The 17,357-nt window shown below is 41.1% G+C and overlaps 1 protein-coding gene across 2 annotated transcripts in view; it reads right to left on the minus strand.

The window, feature by feature from the left end:
- USP49 (ubiquitin specific peptidase 49) overlaps positions 1-17,357 on the minus strand; it is a 52,765-nt gene that overhangs the window by 7,526 nt on the left and 27,882 nt on the right. For both annotated transcript variants that reach the window (XM_090282388.1, XM_090282387.1), the window contains exons 2-3: positions 2,681-4,046; positions 1,189-1,393 (exon numbers count right to left, since the gene is read on the minus strand). In XM_090282388.1, coding sequence (XP_090138514.1) covers positions 1,189-1,393; positions 2,681-4,018 — 1,543 coding nt within the window. In that variant the 5' untranslated portion in view covers positions 4,019-4,046. The remainder of the gene's footprint in view (positions 1-1,188; positions 1,394-2,680; positions 4,047-17,357) is intronic.

Genomic DNA, 17,357 nt, shown 5'->3' on the forward strand with positions numbered 1-17,357 from the left:
AGTATTACTTTTGATTTTTGTCTTGATTCTTCAGAGACCACATTTCCCACAATTTACTACTTTAGAAAAATGCATATGTATTAAAAAAGACTACCATAAGATTTTTGTTGCCAAAATTTATAGTTCAAACTACTATATGGCTGCAGGTTGATTTCTAAATCTCTGTAAAATCCATTAATTTTAGTTTCCAAATCTTTATATGCCAAACAAACAAAAAAAACCCAAACATGAGCTTCCAAACATTTGTTCTGCATTTCCTCTGTACGTGCTGAGTTAACAAAGTATTGAGCGTTAGTGTGACATGACAGAAGGGGCCCTGTGTAAGATCCCATGTAACCAAATGGAAAGAGTTCCACTTTAAAATTAAAGCCACAGGCCCTGGCTGCTGTGGCTCAGTGGATTGAGCATCGACCTGCAAGCCAAGTGTCGCTGGTTCGGTTCCCAGTCAGGGGACATGACTTAGGTTGCACGTCAGGTCCCCAGTTGGGGGCACGAGTGAGAGGCAACCCACACAGTGATGTTTCTCTCCCTCTCTTTCTCCTCTTCCAACTCTCTAAAAATAAAACAAATAAATAAATAATTTAAAAAATTAAATTAAAGCCACAATAGAGAAATATTTCCTTTTGACTCCCTCCAAAATGCCAACTTTTCAAGCACGTGAAGAACCAAATGCAAAATATACTTCCACAGAGCAATGCACCTTATGACTTGATTTCTTAATCTTATTGTGCAGATCTTTAGCATCACTTCTGATACTTTAAATCTACAAGTTCAGTACAAAAATATACTTTTTTGATGCCACAGTCCTCAAACAGGCTGTCACCTGAATTTAGATTAAATAAGAACTGTCAGACTCTGTATTCATGAATTTCAGGCAGGATCTCTATAGCACTATGAAGCTAAGTACTCACATTCTTAAAGTCCCCATTTCGGGATCCATATTTTCAAACGCCTCCCAAGATAACAGCTAATGTCAATCACACCGGAAGTCAAAGGAGGGACCACTCCTAGGTTCGTTTTGTTTTGCTTTTAAAATATATAATGTCCATATGCTTATTTTCAGTAATATGGGAGGAAAAAGTCTCTAAAACATGCTTTAAAATCATTTGATTAAAAGGGGCAAAAGAAGCACCTTAAACTGATATTCCAGTTGCTCACCCCCATGTCCCCCCCAACCCCAGCACTCACTGTTACACTGGTCACAAGCGTAGATTCTCCCTTCTAGGGCCTCTGTCTCTGTGAACTTGGCCAGCATTTCAGTGAGCAGGCACTCTGTCTGATCCAAAGGGACAAACCCCTTTTCTATGCAGTGATAGCGTTCAGGGAATTCCAGGGACAGATCCCAAAAGGGTTCAATGGTGTTAGATTTGTAATTGCATGATATACATGTGACCTAGAATTAAAAGATTGATTTACAGGTTATATAACTCCATGTTTCCCACATACAGTTTTGCTTGATTTATACAAGACACATAACTTGGCCAAAACTAAGTGTATAGTTTTAAAAAATATTTTAATTATAATATTAAAATAAATGTATTAGAGCATGTTACTTCTGTATATATTTCTAACAATGTGATTCTAGCTGGAACTGGAAAACCATCCAGTGCAGAGGTCATTACCTACGCCTTTCTCTCCTCTTATCCAAAGCATGCTCTACCAGACTCAAGGCTGTAGTACAGACTGCAGTTTATCGTAAAATCAGTCTGAGATGAAGAATCTGCAGGTTCCTGGCTGCTTCTCTCATCCTCACACTCCATCCTCTTCCAGACTTTGCTCCTTCCATGCAGTCCCAACTTGCCTCTTTTTGCCTCTAGTTCTTGAAGCATCCCCACACTGACCCTGTGTCCACAGAGACTCAAAGCATCTCCTGACTAGAACCCCTCAGATGCACCTGTCTTCCTACGGACCCTCGGGGGTAGAGGAAATGTTGATGATAACTACTTTCAAATGCTAAAACTGAAATAAACTTTCCCCCTTCCTTCTCATCATTCTTTAAAAACCCTAAACACCAACACACAAACCTCAGTAGCATAGAGGTTTTACCTGACTCTTTAAGTTGTCCACCTTTTTAACTTAAAAAATTCTCTTTCTGCATATTCTCACAAAGCCTTATCTCTGGGTTTTTGCTTCTGTCCCTACATGGCTAAAGACCTAGGAAGTGAAAGGTAATGGGGAACAGAAGGGAGGCTTGCTCAGGCCTTTGGCATCCTCCTAGCCACGCTCCTCCCTTCCTTGTATGCGAAGAATATCTAGTTAGGAAGAATACATACTCTTTCAAACTACCAGGGAATCAGGGTTACAGGCAAACTATTCAATTTCCTAAAACTGATCAAAGGATGGCATGCCAACTGTGGGTACTTAATTATAAGAATATTAGATTACCCATGCTGTTATTAAAGGTTAACAACATTCACTGAAAATGAAGCGATATGGCAAGTTATACTGAAAATCTGCCCAGAAAGAGACAGGAGGCAAATTTACCAACAATGCCATCAGAGAGTATAGTACAATAAAAGGTACAGTGGCCACCCTCCATTATGAATAATTATAGCCATGTTGGCCACCCCCTCAGCCTAATAACCTGGGGAGGCACCCACCAAAAGCCCCACCTGTAACATAGGAGAGCCACCTTCCAACATTATGGACAGGCTTGGGGTTGGGGTGGACACACACCTACCTGACTGAGTAGCTGCCCGTGAAATATGGTGTTCACCACCTTTAAGACCTGTTTGGTGAGCTTCCTCTGGGAGAAGGGGATGAGGATTCGGCGCGCTGTGCCCTCAGACTCGAGTTCCTGCTGCACTTTGTGCAGCAGCTCGCATAGGAACTCCTGAGCGTCCTGCTGGTCGTAGCCTCGGAAGGCAGGGATCAGACTCCACACAGAGTGAAGCATGGCAAAGGGCGACACCAGGGCCCACTTCCCGGACCACATGACTCGGAAGAGGGTGTGCAGTTCGTGGCAAAGGGAGATGTGCTTCGAGCTGGGCTCTTTGTTCTGGATGAGTTCCAGGCTCCTGGTGATGGAGGCCCCACCATTCCAACAGAGGCCGTCCTGCTCACAAGACTCAGCCCTGTCGCTCCTTGGCGACAGCTCTGTGGCGGAGCTGCTGGCCAGCCTGCCCGAGAGTGGCGCCTTCCCATTGGTGGCTCTGGAAAAGAGTTGTTCTGTTTCGGAAGGGTCGAGGTTCAGGAAACACTCTCGAAACTTTTGGAGGTGGCTGAGCACCTGCAAGATCGAATTCATGTAGCAGGTGTTGCCCAAGTTGCGCAGGCCGGTGACACCTGGAGCCATGGCTGGTGCACGGCGTGGTGGGAGGCGGCCCCCGGCGGGTGTGCGTGGGGTGGCCGGGCGCGGGGCGGCGGCGCGGGGCGTGTGCAGCAGCAGGCGTGCGCTCTTGCGCGGAGGGGCGCTGGCCAGCTCCTCCAGCAGCCGCCGCTTGACCTCGAGCCGCCGCTGCCGCGCAGCCTCCTTCTTGCGCTCCAGTGCTTCCTCCCGCCGCCGCTGCTCCAGTTTTGCCTGGCCTCGGGAACTCTTCTCGAACCAGAGTCGCAGCGTCTTGGCTAGCAGTCGCTGGCGCCGGTACCACAGAGCCGTGAGCATCTGCGGCTGTCCCTGAGGAGTGCGTGGTGGAGGGGACGCGTCCTCGCCAGAGGCCATGGACCTCAGTGTCCGGCCGCGCCTCCCCGGCGGGTCCTGCTTCTGGCCCCTGACTGCCAGCAGGGAGCTTCTCAGCAGCTTCAGGTCCCCCTCCGGGTTATCATTAAGCACGTAGTCCTTGCACAGGTAACAGAATACGTACAGATCCCGGACCTCCATGGCTAGCGGGTGTCCAGTCTCTTCGAAGTGTTTAAGGGCGTGGTCTTCAATGTAGCGGCCACAGGCCACGTGAGAACACTTGAGACAAGCCCACACGGACTCCGTGGTGGTGCACTCCCTGCAGCACCACTTCTGAGGGTTCAGGATGGAGTGGTCCTGGGCCAGCCGCAAACGCCCTACATGTTTGCATCTATCCATGTCTTACAGAAGGCTCCGCTCTTGCAACCTGGCACAACAGGGCCCCCCAAAGACAGAAGGAAACAAAAGCTTTCAGCAAAATATTTTCGTACAGAAAGGCTTGCAACTGGCATTTTCAACTCAATACTCATTAGTTTTCAATTCAAAATTGGTTCCTTTGGAAGTTAAAAAAAAAAAGCAAATCTGGTGTGGAATGAGAATTACAGAAAGACCATTAAATTCCCTAAAAAGGAAGAAGCATAAAATACTACATGGAGGGCCTCAGCACCAATTTGAAACTTTAAATTTTCTAAGTCTGTTTTATCAGCTGATTTTTATGTGAGGCTAATTTTGTGTTCCTTAGGAAGTGCCATTGCCCTTATTTCATATTGCACCCAACTAGTTACCAGGAGAAAGAAACTTGTGTTCTAAACCATTTTTGCACTGATGATGTACTAGAAGGAAAGCTTCTACAGCTCATACTGATCAAGAGACTGGCTGTATGTAGAAAGGGACGGGAGAGGCAAGAAGAGCAGATGCACAGTGTTTTAAATACCAGTAGGAGAGACTACTAAAAAGGCAATCTTAGGTAGGTCTCACTGTGTTTCAAAGCAGAGATAACAGGATAAGGTAAAGGTAAGAAAGAAGTTCTCTATAGTACAAAGTATCACTTTTATTTTCCTGAGTCCAAAGAACCTGACTAAGGAGGCAGACTGTGAGTCTCAATCGAAGTTAGCATTGTGTATATCTGCTATGGTCTGTCTGAGAGAGAGAGAGAGAGAGAGAGAGAGAGAGAGAGAGAAAGAGAGAGAAAGAGACAGACAGAGAGAGAGAGAGAGAGAGAGACAGAGAGAGACAGAGAGAGACATAGAGAGACAGTCCTTAAAATCTTAACTTCCAGGTGATGGTATCATGAGGTGTGGGTCTTGGAAGGTGCTTAGATCACAAATGGGTTGACCCTCATGTTATGAGCTCTCAGGAATGGGATTAGTGCCCTTATAAAAGAGCTCCCTCACCCCTTCTGCCATGTGAAGACACAGTGAAAAGCTGTGTATGGCTATGAACCAGGAAGTCCTTACACGGAATCTGGTGTCATGATCTCGAACTTCCCAGCCTCCAGAATGGTGAGAAATAAATGTTTGTTGTTCACAAGATACCCAGTGTATGGTATTTTTGTTATAGCAGCCCTAAAGGATTAAGACAATGTCTCTTTTTGAAGAGAACATGTACATCTTGTAGAAAAGGTGGAAAAACTTTTCCCTTCTTTACTGAAAGGATAGGTAAGTACAGAATATGGTAGATTTGACTCTTAGGACAAGAGGTGGAATGGCTACTGGTATTACATTATTTAACTAAACTACCAAGAAAAAAGAAAAAAGAATAAATCTTCCACATGATATAAAAATGCTTTTTGAAACAGCGGCAACCAACTGAAGTGTTTCTGTTTTTTTTCTCTTTTGGTCTTCCTTACATTGTTTCTTCAATATTGTTCGTCAGAGAAGCCTAATGGGCAATTTCTCCAAGGAAAGATGTTAACCAATTATTTTAAAAGAAAACTTTATTTTTTGGAACCTTGACACATTTTCCCCCTAATACTGGTATTTAAAATTCCCCAAAGGCAGTTCCTCTTATAAAGAGAACTTGCTTCACCTTCAATTCTTCTTTACTTTCATTTCTGTGAAATGCAAATGTGGTTCCATGATTATGGGGTCACCTAGAGAAGTTCTAAATCCAGTGTGCTCTGAGTGGTCTCTTTAGATTTCCAGATGCCCTTTTAGGCTGGTCCTGTTGACAAAACCCACAAATACACCACAGGACCAAATTAGAAATCCTTTCAATTTTTTAATTGCCCATTCCAGATGGCAGAGGCCATATCTCTATATTAGAAACCCTCAAATCATACAAAGGAAAGCAACCTCAATAATTTCCAACAAGTGAGATCATGCTTTTCTGTCAAGATTTAGTTTCTACTATATTATTTTTCTAATTAGTAACTTGTTGGTAAGTACCCTTTAAGTTATTTCTCTGGGCATATTTATCAATTTCCTAACACGATGTAATATCCTTAAGAGAGGAGATCATGTGTAATACGTTTTTGTTTTTTTTTAAATCTATACTTCTTTGTAGTTTTAAGACTTGTGAGTACTCAACTCTTAGTGGTCAAAGGTGCTCCGTCAGAATTACCTTCCCATGAAATCCAGAATGGTACTTTCTATAGGGCAGAACTGAATTAAAACACACAGACATTAAAACGATGAAATAGCCCTGACTGGTGTAGCTCAGCTGGTTCAATTCCTGGTCTGGGCACATGCCTGGTTATGGACTGGTGCCTGGTTGGGGGTGTGCAAGAGGTAACTGATCCATGTTTCTCTCTCACATTGATGCTTCTCTCCCTCTCTTTCTCCCTCCCTTCCCTTCACTCTCTAAAAATAAATAAATAAAATGTTAAGAAAAAGATAAAATAATAAATAAATGAATGTTCTTTTTTCTACTTATTACCAATCAAGTTGAGTACAAAAGATGCTTACAACCAATTACCAGGGACACAAAAGAAAGTCAGTAATGACAGAATGAAGGGGGTTAATATCAAGAAGGTCAATTCCCAAGTTCCTCACAAGTTTTATATTTTTCAAAATGTAGATCCTAAACCACCTACCAGCATCAGAATTCTCTAGGATACTTATATGTACAGATTTCTGGTCATGACTTCAAACCTTATGAATCAGAGCCTGGGGAGGGGTCTAAAACCTCCATTTTAAACAGGCTTTCTCGATGATTCATTTGCACATTAAGATCTCAGAACAACTGCGCTAAATCCAATAAATTATATAGGGATGAGAACTCTTCATAGAAATTAAAGAATTTTATTTCTCAAAATCTTCCAGTTAGACCAACACTGCTCAAAAGAACTTCTGCAAGATGAAAACGTTCTTTATCTGCACTATCCAATACAGCACCAATTAGCCACATGTGCCTACTGAGCACTTGAAATGTGGCTACTGAGACTGTGGGATTGAACTTTTAATTTTATATACTTTCACTTAAAAAAAATTTGTTCTATTACAGTTGTCCCATTTCCCAACCCCCCATAATTTATATACTTTTATTTATTTTTTATTTTTTCCTTATTTTTAGAGAGAGAGAAAGAGAGGGAGAGAAACATCAACTGGCTGCCTTTTGCACAGCCCCAACCAGGACCTGGCCTGCAACCCAGGCATGTGCCCTGACAGGGAATCAAATTGATGACCTTTCCATTTGCGGGACAACGCCCAACCCACTGAGCCACATCAGACAGGGCTAATTTTATTTACTTCTAATTAATTCAATTTTAAATAGCCACATGTGTTAGCACAGAGTTAAACATACCAGGACATACTATCTTTAGCTCACTTTTCTTTTTGTTTCCTTTGAAAGATTCAGTATTCACTGAATCATATCTGAATAGCTTCTTACACCTCAAAACCTGGCAATAGGAAGCGTCATGCATCTTCAGGATGTTAATTGCTACTGAGATCTTATCACATGAAACAGCAAAGCTTAAAATCCTACAGAGAATATTTCTGTGAATGGGTATACAGCAACACATCACCAGAATACTGATGCTTTATGAAATTAACTCCTGTGCTAGAAAAAATATGCTGGAACAACTAAAAGCCAAAATAGAAAATCACTTAAAAAACCATTCCACACTCTCTCTATGGAGAGCCATCAAATGGAAAGGGTACTCTGGAAACTCTTTCTTCTGATCTCATTTTCTGATCTATAAATCTGCTGATCACGCACATCCTTTCCTGCACAGCCCTTTCCCATAGCAAATCTGTCGTGGCAACTCACTAACCTGCCATATGGCAGAGTAAACCTATTCAGGAAAACACAGGGGTACTCTGCACCTCACCACACTGATGTAAGCTAGGCAGACTAGCTTCTCCAGAGGAAAAACATATCTGATCGTGAAATGGAAATCACCCAAAGTGACACAGAAGAGGCCACCTTAATCAACACACAAAATAGGAAATAAAGAGAACACAATACTCAGTTCAAGAAAGATAATGGGTTTAACTCACCTCTCATACATATTCTGACTTTATAACCCTAACATTTCCTTAAGACATACATCATCCAGAGTGACGGGCACCCAATATCCAAAAGAGATCAACTTGTGGAGTAACAGCAAAAGAACATGATGTGCTTTAACAGTTCTCCATCATTAGGTAGATCAGCAACTTTAATTAAATGGTCTGCATACCTTGGACCTGTCTGCATATGTAGAAAGTAAATCTGATAAGATATTAGTTTTTGCTTCCTTAATTACCATAGTTTTATTTTTAAAATCTGAATCAACTTGAGCTAAAAACTATAATCAACATTTAAAAGCATCAAACTACAGGTAATATCTCTAAAACAGTAAATTAAAAGAAGGTAATGAAGTCTTTTCAATTCTTGCTTTCTGTTCTGGTTAGAAGTTTCTAGATTTATCACATCATTTAAAAATTTCTGTCTGAGATGACTGAATTCTATAATCATTCAAAAATCTATAGTTTGAAAATATGATGTTTCTTTAATTGGACTACTCCAATTATTCTCAAATAACAAATTTCTTAGCTTATCTTAAATACATTTCTGCCTCACCAGAAGTGAAATTTCTGAGGGAAAAAAATCAACAAAAGCAAATAGGAAAAAAATAAAGAGAATCTATCTACTTTAAGGAGATTTTCATTTCTTCTCTCTCACTGTATCAATTTCTTCTCAGTTCTTAACTAAGGACAGTGGAATAATCCTGCCTGGTCTTGGTGAGACCAAGTGGCATAAATTCCAGCTTCAGAGAGAGTAGACACTATGGTAACATGCTGACAGCCTTCATTTACATAAAAGAATACTAATTACGTGGTATCATCAACATCTGCGATTCTGCTCACTGCCATATGTGACAGTGCAGGGTATTTTAACCCTTCAACTTACTTAATGTACCCTAAATCACACGTACCACACAAAGATGCAATTAATAACCCAAAAGGGGAGAACACTACATTTATAATATTCTGTAGGGCTTTAAAAGGCTGTATTATAAGTACAATAAAACTAGCCTTTTAAAATTCTTATAGTATGGCTAAAATAAAAACAAAAAACAATACATACAACTAATAATAAAAACAAAAACAGGGGCAGAGACTGAGGAGGGTGAAGTCAGGGAAAGAAACTGTTCAGAAGGCCTTTGCAAAGGGTGAGTGTGTGGGGGCTGGGGATGGCGCCCCGGTGGCCTGTGCTCTCTCCCTCTTCTCCTTCATTACCATTCTCCCTGAATGTAGGGATGGGGGGGCGGTGAGTGGGGTGAAAGAGGGATAACCTGTAGGTCAGAGCGCAGCTCACAGACGCCTGGAGAGGCTGAATCCTCTGAGAGGGGCTCAGAGGCTCTGATCGGAGAGCTGGAATGGTCACTTAAGCAGAGGCTCTTGGCCACAGGCGAAGGTATTCCGATGGGCTGGGTGTGCAGGAGCCTTAAGAGGCGTGCTATCACACATTTGGTGTCAATAATCAAGTGCTGACGTTTGAGAAATGAACTTGTCTAATCGTGAGTTACAACAGATTCAAGGTTACGCCCTCATGATAAAGTCACACTTGCATTAGGGTGCTTTCTTTAATGAAAAAGGAGGTGAGTTCATCTAGGGGGCAGGGACGCACATAACACCCGGGTTTCCGGAGGGGGGTGGGCGTGCCTGCCACAGAGCAGAGAAGTGACAAAGACCGAACAACTAGCAATGCTTTTGCTTTGAACCCAATACCAACTTTTCCAACAAATGCTTTGCTCTGTATGGAATACCAACTTCTCTAACCACATAGGGGCCAGAGTTGGGTGTAAGCTCTTTGTACCTTCAATCTCTGCTCTGTAGTTGGCCTCCTTCCGGTCTAGGTACAGATATGCCCAAGCCTCCTCCTCTCAGGACAAAAACAAACAGACCCAAGTTTACCCTAACCTCTAGACTGACTATCCTTGACACTGCTTCTAGCTCTCCTGCCTACTTTATTTCTGGCAAGTGGAATGTGAAGCTTCATATTCCTCACAACTCCCTCCTTAACACCTTTCTCCAAAAGTCATTAGCAATTTCCTTACAGCTAGGTTCATTATCAGCCTTTTCTCAGTCCCCATCCACATCTATTCTGTGCTTGACACTGAATAGACATTCACTCCTGCATTTTAGGCTACTGTTCTCTTCTGGTTTTCTTCCTACGTCTGTAATCACATCTTCTGTTTTCATATGCGTCTCTCTTCCTTGAAGTTTAGGGTTTCCTTAAAATTCTGTCCTCGGCTCTCTTCTCAGTGATTTCATCTATTCCTAGAACATCAACTATCATTTCTATTAGATAATCTATTTTAAATGTCACTAAAACCACTTTATTGTGATATAGGTCACTTACCACAAAATACACTCATTTAAAGCAAAATAATTTTTAGTATATCCACTGAGTCCTACAAATACTTTTGAATATAAAATCTTCCCATTCATTGCAGAGACCCAGTTTCAGGCTGATTGCTCACATTCTGATACCTGCATTATGGTATACTGCTATTAATGATACTTGCAAAATGAAGCTGTGTTTTGTGCTGTTTTGTTTATCTGGTAGCAATGATCATGCACCGAGGTATGCGTACACACTGTCTCATCCAGGTCTCCTGGTGAGCAAGATATGCAAGATGACTGACAGGGGGCTAAGGAGATGTCACCTGTGGAACAAAGCTAAGCTAGCTGGCCTTCAAGAGATGAGACTTTTTTATTTCATTAACCTAATACTCTTGACAAAGAGGTCTGTGCTTGAAACTTAACCCCTTCTCCAAGACAGTAGCCTGGGGCGAGGTGGCCAAAGAAGACTGTGCATATTAAAATCAGAGAAATTCTGAATAAACTGGAAAAACATACACATACATACTCTTAAAAATGTGACCTGTGGCTCACTCTGTGCAGGGAATTGGCAACCAAGAGTGAAGGACAGCAGGTTGGCCAGGTGAGGATTAAGTAGGTCTGCTTCAGAGCTTAGTAGTTTATGCTGCTTCCAGATCAAACAGGCCTACTGGCTGCAACCTGTTGTTTTAGTTTGATCTCCCTGGCAAGCCAGTATTAAAGTAAGGTCCAAACTAAAGGCTGCCTCTTCTATTCCATTGCCACATGGAAAATTCTATCACTGCCACTGAGAGAATCAGGGTTTGTCCCTACAGTATGCAGAAAACACTATGTTTTCTGTAGCAGCTAGGCAGTCATCAAAAATGTATATACATATGTAACATATGTCAAAGTATGTGTGCATATGTATAAATGTCAAAAATTCTTGAACTGTTCCCTTTAAATATGTAGTTTATATTGTAAGTTATATCTCAACACAGCTATTAAAAATTATACAACATATGCACAGACACACACACACACACACACACACACACACACACACACATGAATAATTTACCCCTAGTGAAATAATAAATACAGGCAGCAGTTCCTTAAACCCCTAAGTGAAAGCTGATGGGAAAGTTTATAATGGGTGAATAAGGCTGACAACACCTGACTCCGCTGATCAATTTTACACTGAAAGTAGGACAACCGACATTATATGGTTCCCTGGTATCTTGCAATAAGAGGTTCACAGCAGCACTCCTTATGAAGCACCCTTGCTAAAAAAACTGAACCTGAGATAGGAACATGCTAATGCAAGGCTGGAATTAGCCAAATCGCCAAATCAGAGTGTGAAAAATACCAATGATCTGGAGTGGTTAATAAATAAATGGCATGAAGGAAAAAGGGTGTGGATGGGTGGATAGATGGATATGCATGGCTTGCCAGAAATCTAGAGACATACCAACCAAATACAAGGTGTTCTCATTTAGATTCTTATTTGAAGAAACCAACTATAAAAATATATTTTGACATAACTGGGAAAACATTTTAAAATATTGTCTGCCTCTAGCTACACATCTCTACATATTTTTAACAGTTTAATTGAGATATAATTGACATACAATCAACTGCACATATTTAAAGTGTACAATTTGAAGTTTTGACATATGGTATATATTTTTTAAATCACCACAATCAAAATAACGAACACATACATTATCTCAAACATTTTTTCATTCCCCCATAACCCTTCCCTCCAACCTCCCTCCCACCACCCCAGGTCCACAACTGGAGTAATTTAAACACACACTAAATATGAGATAATATGAAATTATTAGTTTGATGTGACAGTGGTACTGTGGTTGTATTTTTTAGTCTTTATATGTTAGAGATATCTCTGAAGTATTTCTAGGTGAAATATTATGATGTATGGAATTTGCTTTAAAATACCCTAGAGGGAAAGTGGCAGGAAGACAGATGAAACAGGACTGTCAGAACATTCATAATGTTGAAGCTGGAGCTCCTTATACTGTTCTCTTTATTTTTGTGTATGCTTATAAAGTTCCATAAAAAAATTTTAAGATGAGGAGGAAGCAAACAACACACTCTCTGATAGCAAAGGAAAGCAAACCGCTCACAAACGAGACAGGTTATGGGACGCCTTTGGGCTCTATCATCTACCGTCAGGTCTAGTTCTGCTTTGAAATGCACGCCCCCCATCCCCCCACCCCCGCGCCCCAGACACGCCCAACCAAACCACGCAGCTCTTCTCAGCAGCATTGGTCAGAGATTGCTGACATGGTCCTTTTAGCTTTCACCTAGTGGTTACGCCTGAGCCTCAAGTATCACTTCTGGACTCAGGTGGCAGCTTCTTGCAGCGCCCCCCAAACTTCTTTCAGCAACTTCCCCAGATTTTTTGGCCACAAAAATCTCCTAAGTGTCTTTGTTCCGTGGGGGCACAAAGCCACTTTAGCCCGTCTGTTGAAATGTTTTTGCTTAGTCTAATGTGTTTTCTCTCTCTTAAACTTCCTCCTTCATTGGGAAAGAAAAATCTCTAATGTTTTCTGCCATATTCCACTTCTTCCTCACTCACTCAGATCATCCAGGTGGCAAGGAGCTCATACTATACTTTTCTAAGTCTCACTGTAGTCACAACAGACAGTGGCACAAAAATTATATTTAAAAAAACCCAAATATTTTAGTTTCCTCTCCCCAGTCAGATAAAGGTTACTCTCAGTCCACATGATATTTGATGAAGAAAATCTGGCCACACAGGTCCAATACTATACTCAAACATTGACCAACAGGTTGTTTTCCAGTTGAGACTCTGGGACATGTTACTCATGCTATGAATAGCACGTGGCCCAGGAAAAAAGCCTCTTGAGCCCACCATGTACAATATGTATAGTATCTACTAGAACACTAACTAGAGCTACCATTATGGAAGCTAACTACCAAATGTATTATTCTGAGAACATTAATTCAAAGTTTCAACTTGAAATACTCAGAATTGCTTTCCCAGCTGCAGCCCAGACAGTGAAATTGGGAATCTCCCTCCTCCCCACTTTCCCCACGTGGCAGCAGAGGGCTTTCCACACATGGCCATTTGTATGGAGGACACATATATACGTTAGGAACTGCCCACAGTGGTGAAAAGCGAACAATTTCTGTGAATAGAAAATAAATCTGACTAGAATTCACAAATGGATCATCAGGATTAGATGCCATGTTGGCTATTTCAGTGGCTAAGGAATGGGAACCCCAGCTTTCTGATAGCCTGTTTCTTAAAATGATAGCAGCATATTTAGTCCCGTGCCCTCCCCAATATACACCAAAGCATATCTGTCAGGATGGAGCTCCATCATATTTTGCATGACTGGAGAAACAACTTCTGAGCATTTTATTTCAAGAGCAAAGAAGACAAATGTCCAAAAAGAAGGGGCCAAATACAAAGGGGTATTTGTTACATACATACAAAAGGAGAAAACTGGAAGCTACAAAGAGAACACTCACGCACTTCAATAGAGAACAGGTTAAGTAAATTATAAACTGGCCACACAATACCAGTAGTCTTTTACTTTTTGTCTTTAGAGAGACAGGGCTGTGTGTAAAACAATACAAAATATATATGTGATAACAAGCAAAGGTGTAGATGCTATATATTATATGCCATCATGACTAAAAAAACTACACATACAAAATTTCTCTCCCTTGCTTTCTGTCTCTCTCGTGTAATTAAGAAGATAAACAAGAAACTGGTAACACCATATGCCCTGTGGTAGCAAACTGGGGATGGAGATGGACAAAAAGGACACTCAGCTTTTCTACATCTTTTAGGGGACAAAATATCATGTGTTATCTATTTTTTTAAAAAGCACAACACTGAGGAGACTGTTTCAACAACCTTAAAAATTCAAGTATCAGCAAGATGACTGAAAATTAACAGAGCTTATATGGTTCATTATGTTTTCATTAGAAAATAAGATTTAGAGATAGGCAGTCTGATGATACTTACCGTGTATGGAGAACCTAAGAAATTATATTCTAGAAGCACTAACCATTGCAAAAGGAAGACCCCTCACCCTTTTCCCATGAGCTTATGACTGGCAAAGTACAAAACTCTGGCTTATTGCAGAGTGGCAATATAGCAGAGCCTTAGTCACGTGTCAATCATTTGATATTTCATATCAGCTAGTTACCAAGTAATTTCTATTCTACTTCCCCAGGGACCACTACCAGAAAATGTCCACAGAAGTGAATTCTGTGGGCAGATTATTTTCTTCCCCAACTCTCAGGGGATCTTTCCTTCCTTCATGGAACAGTTCCTAAATTATTCCAGTTTAGTGGTCAGCAAAATTTCTCTCTTAGCACCCAACCAACCTCTCAAGGAGGATGAGGATGAGCGTGAGCGTGTGTGTGCTAGGGGATAATCAGCTGAATGTGAAGGACTCCTCCTCAATTCTCAAGTCTGTAAAATTGGGGAGCAATAATACTTACTTCAAAGAGTTGTTCTGAGAGGGACGAAAATAAGATGACCATGTACCTGCACTCTGAAAATGACTAACTCTAACCAAAGTACTGGCTAACCTGGCCACCTTGCCATCCATCCCTGAAAAGTTATTTTTGCCTCCACAGAGCCTACTGCCAGGCTGGATAAGGGAGCAGCTTATAGTAACTGACTATATGGTCTTGTTTTATCTAGATGGTTTAATCTAATAAAACACACATAGTAAAATAATGCTCAACAAGAAATTAGAGGGTATTTTTTTTAAAAAAGATACTTTTTATTAAAAATCACTATCTTTCCAAAGCAAATAAAAAGATTTTCTAATACTATCTTTTTTCTTTAATCTTTAAAAATTGTGTTTGATAACAACACAGTGCGAGGGTAGTAAAAGTCCAATTAAGACGTTAAAAACAAACCATATAATGCAGGTGAATTAAGGAACCAGAATCAGTCTCAGCTCACTCTCCAATGCCGGTATGCCCACTGAATACTTACAGGTCCAATAGAATGTGCTGCGTGGCAAAAATATAAAAGGGGTCTTCTTTCAAACAAGACAGAGAAGGCATTTCAAAGACGTGAACTGTGCATGAACCCTCATCTCTCGTATAAGAATAAAGCAGAAGTACTTCTGGGAACTCAACGATAGTGAGCAGGCACAAAAGAGGGCCAATACACACCCAGGCAATGAACTTCATGTAGTTCAAATCCCAAAAATCCAAGCCATCTCTGCTCCTTTTTAACAGTATCAACCCTCCTGGCCTACCAGTCAGTCCCACCATTCAGATTAAGGCACTGACGACCCCATTACAGGCAAATATAGAATCTTTTAAGGGAAACACTCAAAACCAATCAACCACGAGTAACTAAGTGCAGATTAATTTACCACAGCAGGAAGTGGACAGCAGAGCTCTCAAGGACAGCATACTGCATAGCTCGGAGATGCAGTGAGAAAGAAACTAGAGGAGAAAAAAAGACTTGACCCTTAAGAGGTAATGAATACAAAGGAGGGAAGCACCTAAAAAAATATGAGAACACACACAGAAAAGGCTCACTGACTTCATAGTTTTTTTAAGCATCCCTCCCATGTTGCCTGTAGTAACTGTGCTGAATCTTGTACATACCTATCAAGTTATAATATTAGTGAGGTATAATGAAACAGGGTCTATATGTAATTCACTAAGTAACATATATGAATAGCAAGTACAGGAATTATTCTAAAATTAAACCTTTCATTTATGAACATGTGTTGTCTGACCCTGACATCTCAGTAAATTTCAGTTTGTTACTTAAAAAAAATCCTCCCCAAGGTTATGTTTATTGATTTTAGGGAGCAAAAAGGGGCAGAGGGGGAGGAGTGGGGGAAGGGACAAAGAGAGAGAGAGACATTGATGTGAGAGAGAAACGTCAATCGATTACTTCCCATATGCACCCCAACCTGGGATCAAACCTGCAACCTAGGTTTGTGCCCCGACCAGCACCTGCAACCTTCTGGTGTATATGACAACTTTCCAACCAACTGAGCCACTCAACCAGGGCACAGCTTGTTAATGGCACTAACAGCCTATTGTCAAGGGCAAATAAAGTCCCCATCAAACCACCTAACTGAGCTATAGCCAATTTCTCAAAACATATATATCATTACTTATACCTACTAATAAGAACTAAATTGCTTTGAAGGAACTATCAATTAAAAACATATCTAATTATATATATTTATCCTCACCCAAGGATATGTTTTTTAATTGATTTTAGAAAGAGGAAGGATGGGGGGGGGGGCATTGATGTAGGAGAGAAACATTGATGGGTTGCCTCCCATACACACCGCAACCGCGTATCGAACCCACAGCCTTTGGTGCATGGGGTGATGCTCCAACCAAATGAGTAACCCATCCAGGACCATCATATCTATTATTGGCAGAGGCAAAATAATAATATATTACATATTCCAAGAGACCAACCAAAAGACCTCTAAGGGACCATTTAATGCATTACCAATTTTAAGAGGCCAGCTTATATGTCTGACAGTAAAGAAAATACCTTACAGAATTTTTTCAGATGCAACTTGGATCTTAATGGAAAGAGGGACAGGACCATAGAAGTGTTGATGTCACTGAGCAGGTTTAAGAAATAAGGAATCATCACTTCATGTTAGTACATGGCAATGACATAAAATGTCGCCAAAATAGCAGGTAAGGCTTATCTTCTGAAATTGAAGTTCAAAAGAAAAAATACAGTGGACCCAATAATCCATCTGTCAAAAATACCAAAAATCTGAGATCCGAGTGACTGCAGAGTTCTGGGGACCCCTAAACCCAATCAATGTGACCGAGGTATGAACCCAGAGAGCCAGGGAGAACATGACTACTGAGGACTGTCAGCCTAGGTCTGACCAACCACTGGAGGCCAGCAGAAAGAAGAGGTGTCCTCAGAACGATAATCAGGTAGTCCTCTTCCTCCACTGGCGAGGGGA

The sequence above is a fragment of the Furipterus horrens genome, unplaced genomic scaffold, assembly GCF_987537825.1.
Source record: "Furipterus horrens unplaced genomic scaffold, mFurHor1.1.pri manual_scaffold_6, whole genome shotgun sequence".
NCBI classification, from domain to species: domain Eukaryota; kingdom Metazoa; phylum Chordata; class Mammalia; order Chiroptera; family Furipteridae; genus Furipterus; species Furipterus horrens.